This window comes from Zalophus californianus, chromosome 12 (assembly GCF_009762305.2).
Source record: "Zalophus californianus isolate mZalCal1 chromosome 12, mZalCal1.pri.v2, whole genome shotgun sequence".
Lineage (NCBI taxonomy): Eukaryota > Metazoa > Chordata > Mammalia > Carnivora > Otariidae > Zalophus > Zalophus californianus.
This window is the reverse complement of record NC_045606.1, coordinates 93,934,162-93,957,068: the sequence shown is the minus strand read 5'-3', so window position 1 is coordinate 93,957,068 and position 22,907 is coordinate 93,934,162. Positions and strand designations below refer to the sequence as shown.

The 22,907-nt window shown below is 41.9% G+C and overlaps 1 protein-coding gene across 1 annotated transcript in view; it reads right to left on the bottom strand.

The window, feature by feature from the left end:
- The window catches only part of MGAM2 (maltase-glucoamylase 2 (putative)), a 102,928-nt gene that overhangs the window by 28,814 nt on the left and 51,207 nt on the right, over nt 1-22,907 (bottom strand). Inside the window, exons 18-35 of the mRNA XM_035723415.1 lie at nt 21,932-22,086; nt 21,703-21,787; nt 20,529-20,585; nt 19,587-19,711; nt 18,647-18,735; nt 17,803-17,846; nt 13,802-13,969; nt 12,473-12,628; nt 11,125-11,346; nt 9,143-9,297; nt 7,938-8,106; nt 7,258-7,354; nt 6,666-6,778; nt 6,078-6,203; nt 4,399-4,527; nt 3,119-3,226; nt 1,446-1,508; nt 486-620 (exon numbers count right to left, since the gene is read on the bottom strand). Coding sequence (XP_035579308.1) covers nt 486-620; nt 1,446-1,508; nt 3,119-3,226; nt 4,399-4,527; nt 6,078-6,203; nt 6,666-6,778; nt 7,258-7,354; nt 7,938-8,106; nt 9,143-9,297; nt 11,125-11,346; nt 12,473-12,628; nt 13,802-13,969; nt 17,803-17,846; nt 18,647-18,735; nt 19,587-19,711; nt 20,529-20,585; nt 21,703-21,787; nt 21,932-22,086 — 2,196 coding nt within the window. The remainder of the gene's footprint in view (nt 1-485; nt 621-1,445; nt 1,509-3,118; nt 3,227-4,398; nt 4,528-6,077; nt 6,204-6,665; nt 6,779-7,257; nt 7,355-7,937; nt 8,107-9,142; nt 9,298-11,124; nt 11,347-12,472; nt 12,629-13,801; nt 13,970-17,802; nt 17,847-18,646; nt 18,736-19,586; nt 19,712-20,528; nt 20,586-21,702; nt 21,788-21,931; nt 22,087-22,907) is intronic.

Below are 22,907 nucleotides of genomic sequence, written 5' to 3'. Positions count from 1 at the left end.
AAGCCAACTGACATGTGTAAGCAACATCTGAACCAGCCTTTGAAGATGAATCTGTACCACCACTATGGTGAACACCTATTATCTCTTGGATTCATGCCTTGCCTGCCCCAGCTCTGTCCTGTATCAAAGGATGGGCCCTCAGGCTCCCCTAGCATTCGCTTCTGGGTAGTTTGGCCAACGGGAGGCACTGGCCAGCAACTGGAGGGTGAGAGATAAGAGAAGCTGGGGTATTCGTCCCCCTCCCCTTTTCTCTGGCAGCATCTCCAGTAGCGGCACACACCCTCCATGGGCTTCAGCTTCTGCGAGCATGTTCCTGGGCAGACCCACAATCATCTCTGTGTCTCTGGGGGTCCAGCACCTCAAATGTATAAGAGTATTCCTCTCACTCCTCCAGCCTTAACTCCCTCCTTTGCTTGTCTCTGAATTGCCTCTCCGTGGTTTGACTCCTAACATTTCCAAGGAAAAACCACTAAGGGTGCACTTACAATCCACAATCCATCAAACTTTAAGCTCTTCTCTGACTCTTCAGAATTCGCATACAGCTCTTTTATTTCCATCTTCCACCATGCGGCTGTGCTGTTACGTAAGAAGTCAGGAAAAGCAACGTCGGCTCTGTACAACTGTAAGAGTAAACACATACTCTCACATTGGGTCTTTGCCTGTCCAGCTGTCTGGGAAGGGGAGTCTTGGGACCAGGAAGGGGTGAGGAGCAGGTACTTGTGCAAGGCACTGCCCCTCTCAGGGTCTGAAACTAGCCTCAGCTCTGCTGTTGCTTCTACAGAGTTTACTGTGAACAACGAAGATCAGAGAAGGCTGACTGCATTCATTATTCTCCTAGAAGGAGGTTAGATAGTGTTAAATCCCCTTTAACATGAGATTTGTTTAATGACTGGGCCTTTAATCCTATGAACTGGAAAATTAACTATCTGTGTCTAAACGATCAAACTTTAGATATACAAATGTTTTTTCTACACTGGTCAAACAAAGGAGACCAGTCATCCAGGGAAAAGGGAGCTGCAGAGTTTAAAGGGGCTGCTAGATACCCAGGCTGATGTGGCATCAAGTGCTGAGTTCAAAAACATTACCCCTTTGGAACTGGCTGGCCTATTTTCTTATCTGGGGACAATTCATCAAAAACCCAGTCTGTTCATAACCTCTCCAGTGAAAATATTCTGGACTTCAATTCATTATTTTTCAAGCACCATTGGATTTAAAAAAAAATACAATCTATTAAAGGCATACATGTGAAGACATTTCACTTGATTTCCCTCTATACATTTCCAGTTTAGTTGCTTATTATGTTTTCTGTTTGAGAATCTCATTCTACCAAGAAATTACCAGTTGACAAGCACGCTCAGAGAGTTGCCTAAACAAGTGCTGGCATAAGACTCATAAGTACCCAGATGTTTAGGGCAACGTGGACAGAAATCTGCACATAACTATACCTTAACCTGAGTTTCATGGTCAAGGGATGTATCCACATTCACATTGGGCAGTTCTGGCCAAACCTAGAGAAGAAGAAGAAAAATAAAAACCTCTAAAAGGTATTGCACATGGACCATGAGATGATTCCCGTGTCAGACTCTAATGACATGCATCTCCATAAAATTCTTGGAGATCTTGGCCATTAATTAAATTGTAAAATCTGAATATACGAAATTCTGTTAGGGGAAAATAGGCTAGGGTCCCTTGACTCATTTCATAAGCTTTCAAAATCATTAAGTTCAAAAATAAAATGAGCTAAATCTGTTTTAAATACATCCTCTGAACAATCACCTTTCAAATGTCTGCTCTGCGATCTGTCATAGACATATAACAAAATTCTCTTCAAAAATAACAAATTTAAAACATGACTCTAAACAACTAAGATTGATTTCATTCACAACCTATAAACTTAGCCTCAATATTCTTAAGCAGCATTATCACTTATTGGGGACCCCAAATACACATAGCATTAAAAAAATCCAGAGTTTCAACCAATCTCATCTATAGCTAGGACATTCACTATATACATTAAATAATTAATCCATTCAGCAAACGCTTACTGACACTATATGATAGGCCCTGTACTATAATCTGTACCTACTGAGATTTAAGTAAGAAATAGCCATTGTTTTCTTTTTTTTTTCTAAAGATGTATTTATTTGAGAGAGAGAGAGAGATAGGGAAGAGAGAGCATGAGCGAGAGGAGGGGCAGAGGGAGAAAGAATCCTCAAACAGACTCCTCATTGAGCAGGGAGCCCGATGCGGAACTCGATCCCAGGACCCTGAGCTGAAACCAAGAGTTGAACTCTCAACCCACTGAGCCACCCAGGAGTCCCTCTAGTCCTTGTTTTCTAAGAGTTCACAGATAAAATGTGCGTGCTAAATGACATGCTGTCCTCTCTGAGGATACTAATATAGGAAAAGGAAGAAATAGGGAGAGTTAAACTGGTCATTGGATGCTTCCTAGGGGGGTACATTTGAGTTGGTCTTGAAGTGCAGGTATTATTTGGGTAAGCTGAGAAGGCAACACTCAAAGGCACAGTGAGCATGGCATGCACCTAGAACAGGAAATAGCACAGCACAGTTACAGAGCAGGGTCTGAATCGTGCCTAGGAGCTTCTGTCATCCGGGGTCAGGAAGTTTACCTACAATCCTGTTGCTATAAATCAAACAGATGAAGACTGAGGTCACAAAAAGGAACTAAAGGAGACACGAGGAGGAGGAGAATTTACAGGGCTTAATGATTTATTTCGATATGGAGGATGCTAAGCCTCATAGGTCAAAGATGAACACAAGTTTTGAGTATGGGTGCCTGGCAGGCAGAGACTTCAGAGCCATTCTCAAAGGACTTCTTTAGGTTTGATACATGACCCGCTGGAATGCATAAGGGGTGGAACACCAGAATAGATCCAGATAACAGAACAAAGCTCACTGATATTTTAGAGAATTAGACCTGTAACCTTGGTCTTATTAATCAGCATCAGGCAGATTTCTACTCATTCATAATTTATTAATTACCCATATATTTTGCCAAGATTTATTGACAGCCTCTTTTTTTTTTTTTTTTGACAGCCTCTTTTAATCAAGACATTCTGGTGCTGATTAATTATGGGCATCTTCTGCCAAGGCTCACCTTTCCCCAGACAATGTCATTGCTGTTGGGCCATTTGATGAATACATTGTTATCCTGCCCTCTGGTGAATGGGCGATACTGGGTCTCATTGCCAGAAATGGCTGGGTCCTGCAATGAAAGGGTTTAAAACAGCGAACATGAGAAAAACATCTCCAAGACAAAAAACAAAAACGAAATACCCGTAGATAATTTGCCTTATGTCTATAAAATTCTTGAGGAATAAAGTATGCTGTTTGAAAACATTCCTAGAGATAAACCAGGTTAATAAGACATTACCCTCCCATGAATAAAGCCAATTTATTGTGCTCCCACAGTGTGATATCAATATTCCTTAAGAGCATGAAGCTTCTTTCTTCTGTTCTGTGTCCAAAGTGGCTTCCCTGTTCACCCCATCCCATACCTGCCTCAATTATTCTATAATAGTATCTTATTTCACAATTGTCATATAAATCATCACTATCTGAAATTATCTTTTTTTAATGTTTACTTATTGGCTATCTCTGATAGAATAAAATCCCTATAAGGAAAAGGACAATGTCTTATTCATTAATTTAGATTACGTACATGCACGCGCGCACACACACACACACACACACACACGTACGTTTTAGAACAGTGATTTTCAAAGACCCAGTATTTAATTAATACCTGAATGAATGAGTGAATGAATGAATGAAAGTCAGCAAATAATGCTCTATTTCTTGGAAGCTAGAAGGGAGGACCATTTGCAGGTAACTACTTCTGTGTTTATCAAAATATAGCCTCCAGTGCAAAATAATGAATTGGTGTTCTGAATCTTAGCTCAGTGGTTTGTCAGTTTAATTAAGAAGAAGTAAGTCCCCTGAGCCTCACCATTGCCGGGTAATGATACAACTGGAGTGGCTTTTGAACCCCCTAAGGTATAGATGAGACTACAATATAGCTATTCCCTCCGAGGCACAGCCTGAAACAGTGAGGATTTTTGGATGTTGTTGCTATAGTCCGTGTTTCAGTCCACAGTTCTAACTCTAACCAAGGGAATTGTAATAATAAATTACATCCCAGTGACAATTATGAAAAATAAATATTGCAAAGTATCACCATCGGAAAGCCATTTTTCATTTGCTCTGTCCTCCTTTATTCACTTTTTAAAACTTTAAAAAATAATTATAGTTTCCAAGGAAGTTGCAAAAAATGTTTGGGAAGTCTCATGTACTCTCCATCTAGTTTCTCCCAATGGTACTATTTTACAGCCATGAACACAGAAACAGAAAATGGGCGCTAATCTTCTAAATACTTACCAGAATGAGAATGAATCTCATGCCATCATTCTTCATTTGCTCAATCAGGAGGCCGAGGTTTTGGAAGCTGGGGCTGAGAGTGAAGTCCAGCTTCCGGTCCATGTAATCGATGTCTACATGCTGGACATCCTACAAGACGGACCAAGCAAGATGCTGGGGATCCCATGGCAGTACCCCTCAGGGCCCACAAACGGCTCTGCCGACCCCAGCCTAGGCCCCTCCTAATTTGTCCCATACCTTGCTACGCTGACTTTTCAATTCTGCTGATTGAAATTGCTTTCCGATTCCTACATACGGATCACCTGTCCCCATCTTTTCCTTCTGTTCCCCCAACTGGAATTCTCTCTCCTTTCCCTCCCTCGATTCATTTCTTTTGCACTCCTCAAATTTCAAACTGGTGAGCCCATCAAACCAAGTGCTAGTTGAATGTTCAAGGGTAGAAAGCAAGACTTCCCTGAGAAACAGAAAAGTGTAGTTTTATTTTCCCCCCTCCAGTAAACCTGATTGGATTTATTCACATTTAGAACTATATTATTGTATAGCTTTCTAGAATGTGTATATTTCTGCCATTCCATTTGACTTGATGGTCCATGAGATGAGAACCTTGTCTTCCTTTTTCTCTAAACAGTACCAACCCAGACTTCTGCATGTGAAAGTCACTCAATCCAGGATTGGTGAGTGATGGCTAACGTGGTTAATATCCAGTTGAAAAAAAGAGGTGCTTCTTTTTAGCCTGAAGAGGATATTCACCCATATTGTCTTAAGATTCTAGGTGAAACTTGTTTGGGGAGCAGAGATTTGTGCAAAAGCCAAAGCTTGGAAAAGAATAAACCAACATATTATTAACACTGATCACCTTGGTGAGGTAGATCTCTGGAATTTTCATCTTTTAATTTTCCAACTTTTTCTAACTTACATTTAATAAGCATGTGGTAGAGTAGTATATAAAAATAAAATACTTAAAGCCTGGATGAATGTTTCAAATTATCTTTGATGAGAACATCATAACACTTTACTTTATTCTCATCTTCCAGTCATTAATTGTCCTCGAAACTCTCAGGGAGTGGACTGAAGCAGAGAAAGAGCATACGTGATGAGAAACTGGTGATTACAGAGGAGGAAGGACATGCTATCTATGGACTTCTGCTTGCTGACAGCAATAGCCTACACTTCTTGTGGCTTATGAAGGGGCCTACATTGTCATTGTGTGATATGCATATGTGGGTGTGTGTGCTTTGGAGAGGGTGAAGACTCGATTTTAACTGCTTTCTTTCGTACTGTCACTTTATATCCATCCTCTCTAAGAACAATCACAATATAATCTGGGATTGCCATCCTCGTGACCGGATTCTCACTTAGAAGTTCCCAAAGTCATGGCTTAAGACCAGCCATGCCTACTGTAGGATATTCCTGGCAAAAGGCAGTGAGTAACAATATCCCTCAATCACACTGCCAATTACTGAAGAATTAATGCAAATTTCAATTTTGAACCCTTGATTTAAAAGGGTGGCATGAAATAAATTTAAAAAGCATTGTATTCCATACAAGACTAGCTCCACAACTACCTTTTCCTATACCGAAGTAGTCATCAATAATTTCCCTGAAGACATTTTCAATCTATAATTAGGCACAAATTCCCATAACTAATTAAACCATGGACTGAGTGGGGGAATTCATACATAGGGAATCTGGGCCGCCATCATTGCCTCATACAATTGAGAGATCTCAGTATCATTCTGGTATCCGTAGCGACTTAGCTGGAATCCCAAGGCCCAGTATGGAGTCATTGCTGGCCGACCAATCAACTAGAATAAAAAAGAAAAATGGATCCAGGAAAACTTTTGGGGAAAGGGAATAAAAGTCCTATACTTGAAGCGACTTGAGCACTTCTACTGAGCAGTGTCCAATCTAAGCGGCTTCACTCAAGAAAAACAAGAAAGTCAAATAAATATGGAATGACCATTGGCATGCAGAATGACAGAAAATCTCCTGTATTCTGGAGCTTCCACTCTGGGAAGGCTGAGAACTCAGGGGCTATTACTGATTGAGATTCTTAGGATGCTCAGCAAATAATTAAGAGACCCATGGCATATATATATATGCCTTTATACCTGTAACATTAGAACCTAACTTCAGGAGAGACAGCAATAATGTAGTAGGAATACCCAAGGGACACAGAAACAAAAATCGACCTATCTCAGTGCTAAGAACATGGTAATATCCAATAAACATTTGATTGTTTATCAATGCATAGAGTGAATTCTAACCTCAGTGTATTGTTGAGTTACAAGCTCAGGGGTTGGCCCCAAAACCATATAAAAGTCCAAAATCCCTCCTGTGGTGCGGTATGTTAGGGCAGGAGTGGGCTGGAATGACACATCTGTTAAAAAAAAAAAAAAATAGAAGACAAGGAGTCCTTGGAACTATACATCACCCAGATAGGAAATCTGCCCTCAAATGTACTCTTCACTCTCTCTCTTTCTTTAAAGCTCTCCTTCTCTGGAAAGCCTTCTTTCATGTACTGGAATAGATGGGTTTACAGGTACCCCAAGCATAATCTTAATCTCAACAACTTGTATCACTCTACGAAAGGAAGTTAAACTGTCACAGTAAAAGAAGGTCATGCAATTTGGTCAAAATTTTACTGCTAGTACCTGGCCTAAAGTTCTTTATTAATCTGGAAGGAAGGAAGGAAGGAAGGAAGGAAGGAAGAAGGGAGGGAGGGAGTGAGCAAAAGTCAGTTTATCTATCCCATTTCCCTTTGCCCTTGAATTTCTCTATTTCTATGGATATTCCAGATCCCAGGAAAGTGATCACAGCTAGTTATGGTGGTACACAGGGAACGTGCCTCTGTCTTACCCATGGCATTGCTGTTTAGCAGGAGCACCCCATGGGCACTGCCATCCTCCTCCAGTGCCATGTAGTAGGGGTGGACGCCGTAGGAATTCTTCTTATACTGGGAGAGCCATGGGGGAGAGTGGGCAGTAATCAAAAAAATAAATAAATAAATACTTGAAAAGTTGTTTCTACATCATAATGCAAACAGCAAACTCCTATTCAATATTGAAGATTCAGCATAATGTCACGTCCTTTATAAAACCTTCCTTAACCTTCCTTTCCACCCCAAATAAAAAACCAGGTGCCCTCCCCTTCCATGCGTTCCTCATTTATTATTACATAATTCTATTATAGCACCGATTATAATGGATTACCATTAATTCTGCATCTCTCTCTCTTACTAGCCTATAAGCCCCTGGAGAATAGACAGCGTTTTATTAAATAAGACATGTACATGACACACAGAATATACTAAAGAAAAGTTTATGAAGTAAAATCCACAGTCCACAGGAAAAAATATGTTAGGGACAGAAGGAGCATAACCTGTGGCCTATTTCATCTGAGAGCAGAATTTATTAATATAAGGTGAAGCTGATTAATAGGGCACTATACATGTACATATGGATTAAGATAAGTTTACTCGGAGAGAAACTGATTGATAGTCTTATTCTTCTGTGCTTGTCTTATTCTTTTGTGCTTACCGCTGGGGGCTCATCACGAGCAAACATTCCCCACGTGGTCCAGTTCATATTTCTTCTGAAAGCTGTGTGCTCTGTCTCCCCAAAGCCATAGATGTACTGAGAGGGGAGGCGAGTAGAAATGGAGAGGAACATGTCGTTGAAGGTGAAGCCAGGCAGCTGAGAATCCCAGCTGCAACACAAAGGCATACCTCCACATTGTATTGATCACAGGCCAGAGCAAGCACGGGGCCCGTTTGGGAATTCTAGTTGATCCTGAAGCCTCCTAAAGGAATGCACAGCTGGATCCAGGTTCAAATACTGTGAGAAGACACAGCTCGTAACAATGGCCATATCTCACTGCCAACGTTCTGCGTTTACATTTTTATTCTGTGGTCTGGAAGGCTGAGAACTCTCTTTCTGGGTCATGGGCTCCTTGAAGGCAAGAACTATGTCTCACTCATCTCTTTATCTCTAGTTATCATGGTCTGGAGTATCAGTTTGAATGCACGTATGAATAAATAAGCAAGGTCTAAGCAAATTACCCAAAAGAAAAGGGTGAAGCTCTTAGAACGACTTCTCTTAATTGGCCAAAGGACTTCTTAGCAAAGAAGGCAACTGACCAAAGTTAGACATGCAGGAAAAGAGAGCCAAAGGCTGTCTACATGTGTGCCTACAGGTGATGGTTTTACTTGGAAGGGGAACTTCAGCCCCAGGCAAAATCCAGACCTTCACTTCATTGCATTCAGCAGCAGGACAAGGGATGAGAAATGACAACTCTTTTCACGTTTAACATTGGGAAAAGGCTTTAAGTCTACAGCGCTGATTGTAAGAAACTGTTTCTCTTTCGTTAGTAAACATTCCCTCTCTCCTGAGTCTTCTGTTATTTTGTAATGAGGCTATATAGAGCTGATTTCTATCCTAGGTTATCTGTCATGCTTATTAAAAAGAGTTTTCTGTTCTACTTAACAAGAACAATGAGTAGAACATGCATTTTTCTTTTTTCTGAAATCAAGCAACACTTATTTTAAGCCTCTTATTAATTTTTCTTGTTGAGTTAGTGACTAGTAGAAAATAGAGCAATAGATCTACTCCCTGTTTAACACACACACACACACACACACACACACTTACATTGTCTCTAAGATTAATATTTTATGTGCATTAATCAGAACCACCATAATGATACTTAGAACCACTTTAATGAGAACTAAATAAATAGTGCTTACATCACAGTGCCGGAGCTTTTTCGCCGAATCTGGATCCCAAAAGGATTGTTCTGAATCCTGACGTCATACAGACGGTCTTCAGGCGAGCCAACTGGAGAGGGAGGGGTGTTCAGAGGCACTGGGACCTCGTACCTTTTGTTCGTGGAATCAAAGATCTAACAAGAAGAGAGGAGGAACCTTTCTGATGGAATAATCTTAGACCTAAAATCCCTCCTGCCAGCTGATATAATTCAGTTCCCCATGTTTTCTGGCCAGTTTGAATCACATTGGGAAGCATCAGATATCCCAAAGCAAATAGATGTGAAGCCTCCCCACCTACAGTGTCCAGTGTGGATCCTGAACTCCAAAATGCATCAGAAATACCTATTCAGAAGCAGGGAGGACACTTCCTCTAAATAATTTATGAATTCAGTGTATAGAATTCCATGGATAGAATGTGTGTGTGTGCGCGCGTGTGTGTTTATGAGTACGTGAATATGTACATGCACGTAATTGTGTTAAGATTATGTTTTGGGCATGTATGTATATGTCAGAAATTAGAGAACCAAGTTTTTATATGGACTCAGATCTTACTGATCTGAGCTTTCAGATGCTTAAGACAAGTTTTGCCCGTAGCCCTGCTTCTTAAAATTGTGTTTCTCAGACCCAAAACAGCAGTATAACCTGGAGGCTTGTTAGGAATGCAAAATCTCAGGCCTCCCTCCCCTCCACCTTCTGAATCTGAATTTTCATTTTCACAAGATCTCCTGAGTGATGCCTCCAACACAGTGTGAAAAACAACGTTTAGAGCTGGGTTGTAGAGGTGGTATTGTCAGTGGTGAGACCCCCGTGACCCCCTGAATTCAAGGCTGACCCCCTGAACTCAGGAAACTCCTAGAAGCTTCTGCGTAACTCTTTTTCTTTTAGAAACTAACTATGGAATTACTGGAACAGGAAAAGAAACATTTGAGGAGAGGTCTGTGTAGATGAATCAGAAAGTGCAGGCACAATTACCTCAGCTTCATTATAATGTTAAAACCCCCTTCTGATATTCATCCCAAGCCCTAACAAAAGGAGTCTGTTTACCCCTGTTGGGGAGTCACTGGCTTTGGAAATCATTCCCTGAAATCTCCTTATTGGTACACATGAAAATGACCTTGTGAGGCAGCTCCACCTACTGTAGTCTCTGTCTCTAACTCACCGAGCAGTGGACCCACCAGATACCTGTGGCCATTAAATGCTCTAAAGGTGCTAATCTGAATTGAGACTTCTTATAAGTGCAAACTGCACACCAAAATTTGAAGAGTTAGTATGACTAAAAGATTCTAAAATATCTCAATAACTGTATTTGGATTATGTGGTGAGATAATATTTCAGCATGTTGGTTAAATAAAATGCTATTAAAATGCATTGCATTTGATTATTTTCAAATACATTTTTAGGAGTGTGGCTATTAGGAAATACATGTGGTTCACGTTGTACTTCCCTCAGAGCAGAGCTGTGGGTCTCAAAGAGTGGCCCCTTGACCCACAGCAGCATCGGCATCACCTGGAAACGTGTTAGGGATGCAGACTCTCAGACTGGAAACTCCAGAGCAGAGGCCCAGCAATCTGAACTTTAAGGAGACCTGTGGGTGATTCTGGTGCTCTCTGAAGTTTAAGAACCACTGCTAGAGAAGTAACTCTAACATTGGAAGTGGGTCAATGCGTTGTATGAGTTTCCCATGGAGCAGACACAGTTTTTCATAGGGCTAAGAAGGGGTTCTTTGAGGACACTTATGACTGAGCACTTGGCAGTGCAGGACATTCACGACCCTGGAGGGTCCAAGGTCACATCCTGGTTCTACCATGCTCCTAAGTCTCTGATTTTTACCTGTCTGGGCCATGGTGCCTTTGTCCATAAAATGATGGATTTGGACCAATGGTGTTTCAATGACTTTCATCCACATGAAGCTGTAAGAACTCTGTGTTGAGGGTCAGAACCTGTACCACCTTGGAAATTACCTTGAACTGCAGCATGTTTTCTGTGTGGTAGATCACGCTCAGCTGGAGGAAGCTGATTGTTGCAGAGAGAGAGCCAGAGGCAGGGGCTGCTCGGGCTGATTCCGGGGCCCCCAGGTGGGCAAGGTCTGTGGTGATGCCCGTAGGCAGGTACTGAATGTTACTGGCGGCATACCTAGGGATGGTGTCATAGTAACAGGTGGGCACACCAGGAACAGCTGTGTACTAGAACAAGAGGAGAAATTCTCCATCAGCCTCTAACACCATACTTCGAGGGTCTGATTCCTGAAGAAGTTGGTTCACACAAACTAAGTCTCTTACACCGTGACCATTATTACCGCTTGAATTATGATCCCCCCCACCATAAGATGAGAAGTCCTACTCTGGTATCTGTGAAAGTGACCTCATTTGGAAATAGGGTCTTTACAGATGATCAGGTTCAATGAGATCATTAAGATCAGCCTAACCCAATATGACCGGTGTCCTCATTAAAAGGGGAAATTTAGACACAGAGACAAACCTGCACCCAGTGAGGTCGCCATGTGAGGATGAAGGCAGAGATCGGGGTGATGTTTTTATAAACCAAGCAAGACCAATGAGTGCCAGAGAACCTCCAGAATCTGGGAGAAATGCATGAGACAGATTCTCCCTCCCTTTTCTTAGAAGGAACCAACTCTGCTGACACCTTGATCGCAGACTTCTAGCTCCCAGAACTCTGAGAGAACAAATTTCTGTTGTTCTAAGTCACCTAGTTTGTGGTACTTTGTTATGACAGCACCAGCAAATGATTTAAATCCATTTAAAAAACACATGCCCATTGGCCTCCTCTACTGGGTGGACAAGGAAGGGTCAGCAGTAAGCCTGATCTGGAGACTGGAATCCTCAGACGGGCTTCTGCTCCAGTGTTCTCATTGCTGCCATTGTGACCTTGAGGAAATCTCTCTGGCTTTCATTCTATTTTTCCAAATGAAGACAGTCTTACCTTACCTTCCACAAGGACTCTCTAATAGATGGAAAAAAAAAACAAAAAACACCTCACTTAAAATACTCAATGCACAATGCATACCCAATGTATTATTGTTGTGTTAAAAATAAAAGTGGGGCTTTAAATGCTGTGGTTGGAGGAAAGAGAGAGTGTCTTCTGATTCGGGATATCTGAGGAAAACACTGATCACTTCTCACACAGAATTGGCAAAATAATTTATCAGTTGACATAGTGTCATTGTCTTTCTGAAGGATGATTACTCTTCAACCCAGCAACATTTGGGAAGTGTTTTCTAGGTGCCTAATTATTCATGGGACAGTTTTTCCAACTTCTGCTCACTGTGGTAATCTGTTCACTGATTATTACCTCCCAAAGGCACCCCTGCAGCCTACAACTCTCCTCAGAGACAGCAGCATCCTCAGGGTAGCATTTGAATTTCTCCAGGTCACTGACTGGAAGTTTCCATTCAATGGAGAATTCTTGACCGAGTACCAGTCCCTTGAGATCACTGATCTTCACCACCTGAGGAAGGAGAGGCCACATGACAAATAAGGTGAGGCTGAGCCACACGGCTAACGTCCTTCGCTGATGATCTGGAAGGGAGTTAGCCCTTCATCCACGTTGTCATGGGATATTTGGAATATTCTTTTTTTATCCTCTGGAGCTTTTGACCTCCCTGTTGGGAAAATGCACTTGGCTTATTCCTGACCTTTCTCACCTCATGGAGTCACTGTGGAATATTGAATGGGAAGGGCTTTCATCATATGAAGGAGTACAGATGACAAGCAGGGCTGTCTTTGTCAGACTCACAGCCCTCTGGGTGTGGTGCTCACACATTGTAATAATGATGGCAATAATAACCACAGTTAAACTTTATGGAGCATTTATATGGGCCAAGCACTGTGATAACCACTTTATATGCATTATCTCCATCAATCCTCGAAGGTAATCCTATGCTGCAAATAATATGGCTATCTTCATTTCACAAAATAGAAAACTGAGGGTTAGAGAGGTTTAATGCTTTGCCCAAGATCTCGCAGCTAGGAAACAACAGAGCTAGGACCGGAATCCCATTCTGCTTAGTACAGAAACCAGGCTCTTATTTTTTGCTATCTGCATTGTCAAAATGGAACGGGGCTGCCCTAAGAGATAGTGAATTTCCCAGCACTTGAAATAGTCAACTAACCATTGGAACCTTTTGTTGAAGATTAGCATGTAAGGGACTCATTCAGTAAGGGCAGAACTGAATTACCCCTAATGTTCTATCCAACTCTCCTTTTCTGTAATGGTATAAAAGTAGTGTGTCAATTGTGTCTAAAACAAAGAGAGTCTTTAACTTAAATGAGTAACTTAAATACTCTCCAGAACTAGGCCAATGTACTGAATTATATTTTCACTGTATCACATCTGGAATCTGCAGGTCTAGTCTTAAATCTGCCCAGAGAAGAACTGCCTTGCCTCAGGGTCCCAGCTCCCACTGTCTTCTTCAGTGTTCTGATACAAACCAAGCTCAGGAGTCCATATTTAGCATGCATATGTTTCTCCTTCTGCAACTGCCCTGTGGTATGGTAGATTTTCAGCAAGCCAGCTGTCTCTGTAACTGCCCAAAGTCAAAAGAGCAAGGGAGAGCTGGCTGTCAGAATCTTAGCCCAGGGCTTTTGACAAGGGCACCCCAAAGATGGAACAGTCTCCCACCTTTGATGAAACATCGTAGGCAACATTTGAAATGGAGGTGGCAGAATTACTAAGTAAGACGGTAAAATTGGTAGGTTGCTTGTCCATTCCCAAGATTATGATGTCTGTAAACATGAGGTTGTTAGGGTCCGTATAGTTATTATTTGTAATATTTGCCTGTAGACGGTTCTGGAAAAACAAAACCACAAAAATATCTGTTTAGAAACCAGGTACATCACCAAATACCCCTCAACATTTTGCTTTTTGACATCTGAGGTATGTCTTTTATCTCTGAAGTTCTAACGGGTGCCTGGTGATCGTCCCCAGGGAATTTGCTAACCCAGACTCTTCATGGTCTTCAATCTTGCAGTAATATTTCACGTTTGCTTTGGTTCACTGGTTATTTATTGATTCCATCACTCAGGAAATATATTCCCGACATCACAGGATTTCCAAGTGGACAAAATGGGTACTCTTAAAACAAACAAAAAGACACCAGCACACACACAGACCCACTGGCATACAGAGATGAAGACACACACACAGAGTGCCTAAATATTTTTTTTTCTTTTAATGATAATGAGGATAGGAGCTAAAATTTATGAGTGTTTACTCCGTGCCAGGCATGGTGCTAAGCATCTTGTTCCATTCCGACAGCAAGTTGTGAGGCTGAAGCTACAATGAGCCCATTCTTGAGACAAGAAGACTGAAGCCCCAGGGAAGCAGACAACCTTCCCAGGGAACCACAGTTCAAAAGTGATGAAGTGTAGCTCTGACCAAGGTGGAACTGAAGACTGGAGAGAAAAAAAAAAAAGATGTTTAAAAAGACAGTCTCTCTCTCTTTTATTTTTTTTCCCAGTGCTGGGAAAATTAGACAGCCACATGCAGAAGAATGAAACTCGACCATTCTCTAACACCATACACAAAGATAAACTCAAAATGGATGAAAGACCTCAATGTGAGACAGGAATCCATCAAAATCCTAGAGGAGAACATAGGCAGTAACCTCTTTGACATTGGCCACGGCAACTTCTTTCAAGATACATCTCCAAATGCTAGTGAAACAAAAGCAAAAATGAGCTTTTGGGACTTCATCAAGATAAAAACTGCACATCAAAGGAAACAGTCAACAAAACAAAGAGGCAACCGACAGAATGGGAGAAGATATTTGCAAATGACACTAACAGATAAAGGGCTGGTATCCAAGATCAATAAAGAACTTCTCAAACTCAACACCCAAAAAACAAATAATCCAGTCAACAAATGGGCAGAAGACATGAACAGACACTTCTCTGAAGAAGACATACAAATGGCTCACAGACACATGAAAAAGTGGTCATCATCAGCCATCAGGGAAATTCAAATCAAAACCACATTGAGATACCACCTTACACCAGTTAGAATGGCAAAAGCTGACAAGGCAAGAAACAACAATGTTGGAGCGGTTGTGGAGAAAGGGGAACCCTCTTACACTGTTGGTGGGAATGCAAGTTGGTGCAGCCACTTTGGAAAACAGTGTGGAGATGCCTCAAAAAATTAAAAATAGAGTTACCTTATGACCCAGCAATTGCACTCCTGGGTATTTACCCCAAAGACACAGATGTAGTGAAAAGAAGGCCATATGCACCCCAATGTTCATAGCAGCAATGTCCACAATAGCCAAACTATGGAAAGAGCCGAGATGCCCTTCACCAGATGAATGGATAAAGAAAGTGTGGTCCATATAGACAATGGAATATTACTCAGCCATCAGAAAGGATGAATACCCAGCTTTTACCTCAACATGGGTGGGACTGGAGGAGATGATGCTAAGTGAAATAAGCCAAGCAGAGAAAGTCAATTATCATATGGTTTCACTTATTTGTGGAACATCAGGAATAGTACGGAGGACATTAGGGGAAGGAAGGGGAAAATGAAGCGGGGGGAATCGGAGGGGGAGACGAACCATGAGAGACTACGGACTCCGAGAAAGCAAACTGAGGGTTCTAGAGGGGAGGGGGAGGGGGGATGGGTTAGCCTGGTGATGGGTATTGAGGGCACGTACTGCATGGAGCACTGGGTGTTATACGAGAACAATGGATCGCGGATCACCACATCAAAAAGTAATGATATATTGTATGGTGACTAACATAACATAATAAAATAAAATAAAATAATAAAAAAATAAAAAGATTAAGGGACCCACAAGCGTGCCCAAGTGATTTTTTGCAAAGGTGCAAAAGTTATGTAGTGGAGAACAAAGAGTCTTCAACAAGTGGTGCTGGGACAGTTGGCCATCCGGAGGCCAAAAGTAAAACCTGCGCCTCAATCTCACATCGTGTATAAAAGTGAACTCAAAGCAGATCACAGACTTAAATGTAAAAGGAAAAACTAAAATTTTTAGGGAAAAAATAGGAGAAAAATATTCAAGACCTAGAAATAGAAAGAGTCCTTACAGTGGACACCAAAAAACATAATCTGTAAAAGAAAAGAAATGATAAATTAGACCCATCAAAATTTAAAACTTTTGCTCTGTGAAAGGCTCTGTTAAATGAATGAAAAGACATGCCTACAGACTAATAGCAAATATTTACCCACCATGTATCCAACAAAGAAGTCCTCTCTAGAATGTATAAAGAACTCTCAAAACCGAACAGAAAAATCAGCCAGTCAATGAGAAAATGGGCAGACCTGGACAGACATTTCACCTAAGAGAATATAAATATACACAGATGGCAAATGAAAAGATAGTCAACATCATTAAACATCAAAGAAATACAAACTGAAACCACAATAACGGGTCATTACACCCTTATCAGAAGAGCTAAATTTAAAAAAAAAAAAATTGTGACAACATAAATGTTGGTTATGATGCAGAGAAACTGGGGTACTCAAACATTGCTGGTGGGAATGCAGAATGGTACGGCCACTCTAAAAACCAGCTTGGCAGTTCCTCGCAAAACTAAACATGCAAATACTGTAAGACACAGCAACTGCACTCTTGGGCGTCTATCCCCGACAGATGGAAACCTATCCATGAACGTTCACAGCAGCTCTATTTGTAATAGCTATGACTGGAATAACCCAGATACTCTTTATTAAATGAATGGTTAAACAAAAGGTCGACATCTATATCTTGGAATGCTAGTCAGCAACAGAAATGAATAGACTTTTAATATACAACAACTTGATGAATTTTGAGAGAATTTTGCTGAGGGCAAAAAAGCCAATTCCAAGCTTACATGCTGTATGATTCCATCTACATCACATTCTTGAAAGGACAAGATGTTCCCATGAGGGGAAACTGGGTAAAGGGGACAAGGGAAACTCTCTGTATTATTTCTTACAACTGCATGGGGCTCTATAATTATCTCAAAATAAAAAGAATAGATTAAAAAACAACATGTTTTCTTATTCTTCATTCTTCCTTCCTCAAAAGAAAGGAGAAATAAAGAGATACCCCACAAATCTCCACCCATGCACAATGAGCCTTCTAAGAAAATCAAATTAGAATTCTCACATCATCTGCTAGCATTACTGCCTTCCTTCCCCTCGGTGCCCCAGAGAGAGAGATGAGGCAAGTGTTGTTCTGTATCTTTCCGTATCTTCCAACATCTCAAAACCACCACTTAATACCTGTGTCCAAGGCAAAGTTTTGGGGGCTGGAAAAGAAGGCCATTATGGAAGAACCTCATAAAGGCCCCATACCACTCATCACCCCCCCATCCCACACATACCTGTACCCCCCTCCCCAGCCCCCTGCCAAGGACACAACTCAGAAGCCAGGATTCATATCAAGCTCAGAGACAATGATTTTTTTTTTTTCCAGAAAAAAAAAAACAAGTTCTTCACTGAAGCCATACTGACTTGAGAGGTTTATATATCTAACATAGATTTAAAACTCTCGTTTTAACTCTAGTCCTTTCTGGGGCCATTAGGCACGGCCCCTGTTCCACATGACCAAGCATTATAGCAAACCAAAAACTCAAAACACCACCACAGAAAAGAGCATACACCGTGTGTTCCTCAAAAACAGTACTTACAGAGGTGACAGAAAAATCATACAGAATATACTTCTTTTCAGCATCTAGAAGAGAAAGATAGAGGAGTACCCATTATTATAGGAAGCAGAGGAGCTGTGCGGTCATGCTCTTCTCTTCTTTTTCTCTGCTTACCCAGATTCTGCCCCTTTTTGCCAAACCTCCACCAAGTTTCCTGGGCCGCTTCAACCAACCCTAACTGCTCCGCCCTCCAAACTCCTATGGCACTTTGTGGTACCATTTTGCTGGCATTTAAAACATTGTGACTTGCACTTATAGGGCATCCACATGTATATTTTATCTATCCTGCTGGACCAGGAGTTCCTCAGGGGCAATGCCTAATACCTATGTCTTATTCATCTTCATATCCTCTGCCTACAGTGCAATAATAAACATCCAATAAATGCTAATTCTACGCAGGGCAGGGTTTTTTGTTTTTTTTTATAATCACAGACCATAAGCTTATGTCAGTTACTTCTACAGGAATCTTACAGTGGAAAAGCATACTATACAAATTAGATACTTCCCCCTCAATAGTAACCAAAGCAGTATTTTACAAATCTATTAACAAAAATGTGTTATTTGGTATTGGTAATGATACCCAAAGAAGAGAGTAATTAAACTAAACGCAATAATGTCTGTTGCTTTGGTAGTCAATAACATACGAGTTGCTCATCTGAAGTCTATTTTAATGCGTTGTGCTTGGCTAACCAAACTTCCGGAATAAATTGATTCTAAGCTTACAGAAATCAGCACCGATGATAACAGGGTTAGTGCCATACTGGACAGCCTGCAATGACTAGTTCCCACTGAGAACCCTAGGGAGGGGGGTCACAGGGAAGCCTACCTTTAGATACACCATCATCCCAGTACAGCTCGCCCTTTGCCTCTCTCTTGTAGTCCAAGGCAACAATGAGTCCCAGGGAATTCTTTCGACTGTAAAAGAGCAACTCTCAGTTTCCAAGAATGAAGAAAGCTTAGGACTTTGTTCAACTAGCCCCTTTCATGCCTCAGGGACAGATGAACTCAGAGTTGACCCCAGAAATAGAGTAGATATTGACATCCTATGGAAACATGGATATTGGGTGTGGATAGACAGCAGAGGTTGGTAATGAATGACCATAGGAAGAATGATAGAAGGAGGCAGTTCCTGCCAAAGACTGGGTTTGTGATACTAGTAACAATCAGCACTTACTGGGCGCTTACCATGGGCCAGCCATTCTTCTAAGCGTCCTATATACAGTAAGTCATGTCTATTATTCCATTTAACCTGCCTGATGACATGAAAAAGTCCAACTATTGTCATCCCCAGTTTGCTCATGCTAAGCAGCAACACAGAGAGGACGTTGCCCATGGCAACGCATGGTAGTGATAGAGCTGGGGTGTCTACCTGAACATTCTGGCTCTTGACCTTGGAAGCTATGTTCACTTCCTTGTGATAACTCTTACCTCTTATTTAACTTGAATTCTCTCATGCCCAAGAAAATCTACTTGAAGACAGTCTCTGGTCATAGAGAAATCCTTACAAATGATTATTTTGACTGTTCTTAAAATCTGATTCACTTCCCAAGTGAAAGACTCTAGAAACGTGAAGGAGCTGAGGCCACCTTATGCTAAATGAACACGAAGGTACCACTTTGGGGCTGACCTTGAAAGCAGGGGAGAGAGATTCCTGACTGGAGATGTTTTCCCTTGACTTAACCACTTTTAGTGTCCATTTACCTGTCCCATAACACCCTCCCTTGGAGCCCCAGGGCAGTCACGCCTTAGAAGAGTGAGGAGTTTACCTGGCCTCTGTGGTTATGTTGGGTTGTTGGGTGGGAAATATGAAGCCCCCTCGGAGGTGAAGTCCTATCCTATCGAGTGGCAGCAGCATCTCCACCGATTGTTTCCTCCACTGGATGGCTACCCCCTAACCAACACAAGGATGACAGAGCAGATAAGGGACCACTGAACTAGGAGCGACCGTGCAGATCACTCTAGTTCAGTTGCCTCATTTAAAATATGTCCGTCAGAGCAAGACAAATGCTGTATGATTTCACCCATATGTGGAATTTAAGAAACAAAACAGATGAACATAGGGGTAAAAAAGAGAGAGGCAAACCATAAAACAGACTCTTAACCACAGAGAACACACTAAGAGTTGCTGGAGGGGAGATGGTGGGGGAATGGGTTAAATGGGCGTTGGGCATTAAGGAGGGCACTTGTGATGAGCACCGGGTGTTGTACGTAAGTGATGAATCCCTAAATTCTACTCCCGAAACTAACATACTATATTGTAACTAACTGGAATTTAAATAAAAACTTGAAAAAAAAAAAGAAAGAAAGAAAAGCAGGGACCCCCAAAAGCGAAGGGTTGCCCAAGGCATAATCGAAATAGATAGCAGATCTGAGACTCCAACCTGCCTATTTCTTTGAATTACACCGTGTGGTGATTCTTCCACAACTGGGCTTTCATTCACTAGGGTATCCCAGACTAAGGCCAATAACTAGTCCTCATAGCTGCACAGTAGCCAGGCTGATACAATGAAAATTCCCCTAAACCTATCCCAGTTATGCAAATTATTTCATAGTACACCTAGAAAGGCCTTCCTTACAGAAAAGTACCCTCTATCAACCAAATATAAAACGTTGCGCTATTATCCTACCCCAAGCTCCCAGGACTCCTGCCTTAGAATTGCCCTCTGCTAGAGGCTGGTCTCTGACCCAAGCAGGGCTGCCTTACTTACTGTCTCATAGTCGTACCAGATGGCGTCCGGTATGTATGCTTTCACTCGGTCCACACTCTAGGGAAACACCAATATTGAACAACATCAGCATGCCCCTTACAGTTTCCACAGCACCTCCTGTGTGGTTGCACGTGCTCAGCTGAACAATCCTGAGAGGTGGTTAGGACCATCCCATTCTACAGGTATAAATACAGATACTCAGAAAAGTTGGGCAGTTTACCCAAAGCACAGCTGTGCCTAGGAATTAAGTTTCGAGGCTCCCGAACTTTCTAAGAGCAGAGAAGGTTCGTTCACCGGGCTACTTGTGTAATCTGACAGGTGGGAGGAGACTGAAACAGCCAGGCCTCTAAGGAGAGCCTTGCAGCAGGCGCACTGCTGCTCGCAGCAGCTGCCAAGAGATGGGACTTCGACGTGAGTACACTGGCGATGCCCCATGTTGATGAAGTGATCAGCCGCATCGCAATCCCTCTCCACCCTTCTCCACTCGCCCTTGGGGAGGGCACATGTGGTCCTTCATATCTGGTCTCCAGAGTAACGCCCTCCCCCTTGCCCAGACCTCCCTCCCCACTCCTCTCTTACCTCTTCTCTTTTCCCAGCCCCACCCCAAGAGCCCATGTCCTCTGGTCAAAAGGAAGCACAGAGAGATAGCCAGCCCAAACTCACAAGGCATTTAAAGCCTCTCAGTCTATGATCATATGCTTAAGAAAACAAGTTTTAAGGTAATTTTGCAAAACAGAAATTGTTTTGCTTGGTGGGGCAGTGGGACCAAAAATTACTACTTCTCTAATTTCCAAACTTTCATGATCTCTCTCTCTCTCTCATTCATATTTATATTTTTTAAAAGATTTTATTTATTTATTTATTTATTTGAGAGAGAGAGAGAGAGAGAGAGAGAAAGAGATAGAAAGCATGAGCAGGGTGAGGGGCAGAGGGAGAAGCAGGCTCCCCACTGAGTAGGGAGCCCGATGTGGGGCTTGATCCCAGGACCCTGGGATCATGACCTGAGCTGAAGGCAGACATTTAGTGACTGAGCCACGCAGGCGCCCCATATTTATATTTATATTCATATTCATATTCAAATGCAGCCATAGATACTCCAGACTCAGCTTATTCAGCTATAGAGCCACGAGAACAAGTGAGATATTCTACCCCATTGTCCAGATTAGAAACACACCTCATATAAAACAGGTGTGATGAGGAGTCCAGGCCCCCATAAGAACTGCTCGTGCACATCCCAAGTAGCTGGGTCCTGGTAGAACCTGAAAAACAGAGAAGGCGGATGAAGCCTCCAGTACAAGGCAAGCACATTAGGTGGCAACAAGATCCACACTAACCTTGTTACTACTAACAAGGCAAGTGAAATGAACAACCTAAAGGGATTCTTTGTGGGTCAGGAAACTCACTCATGGACCAGGGGTCTCGCTACGGTGTCCCCCCGTGTGTGAGCTCGGTAGAAAAGGGTGTAGAGGTAGGGCAGCAAGGTGTATCGGATGTTCAGATAGTATCTGGAAGAATTCACCAACAGAGAGTGTTTACCAAAGGCGGCAGGATCCTGGTCCTAGAAGAAAATGAAACAAATATGAGATATTTCCATAGCGTTTTAAAAGTGTGTTCCCTTATGATAAGAAGCTTTCTCAGATGAAAGTAGCTTGTTCTCCAACTTGGAAGATATCAAAGCATTTCCAAAACTAAAAGGATCTTGGTATGGTTTCTTGATTTTATAGATGAAAAAACAGTATCAAAAATTACATGACTCTCCCAATGTAAACTGCAAGCAGGTGACAGAGTTTAAATTTGACATGTGTCTTCTGATCCCAGTCTATGATAACCTCAAGGGTGATAGAGAAGTCCACAGAGTGGGGCGCCTGGGCGGTGCAGTCGGTTAAACATCCGACTTTTGGTATGGGCTCTGGTCATGCTCTCAGGGTCATGAGATCAAGCCCCGAGTTGGGCTCTGCACTCAGTGCAGAGACTGCTTGGGATTCTCTCTCCTTCTTCCTCTGCCCCTCTCACACACGCTTCCCCACACCTGTCCTCTCTCAAAAATAAATAAATCAATTAAAAAAAAAAAAAAGCCCAGGAGGTTGCCATGGAGATAAAGGGGCTACAGTGACCCCGGCTCCCTTCTTAGCTGATCTAATTTGTTATATATTGAGGCTTCTCATAATACTTCATTTGGCTAATAATAATAATAGCAGTAAGTTGTACAACCGGTAAAAAGATTCTGAATTTGAAACCCACTGCCTTAGGCTGCATTGCCTACCACCATAATCTATACTCCGTCTTTTCCTTTCCATGCAATTTTATGAATTTGCAATTTTAAAATTTACATCTAGTTTTGTCTGTAATGTTTTCACCATCGGTATTTGTTTTCTTTTC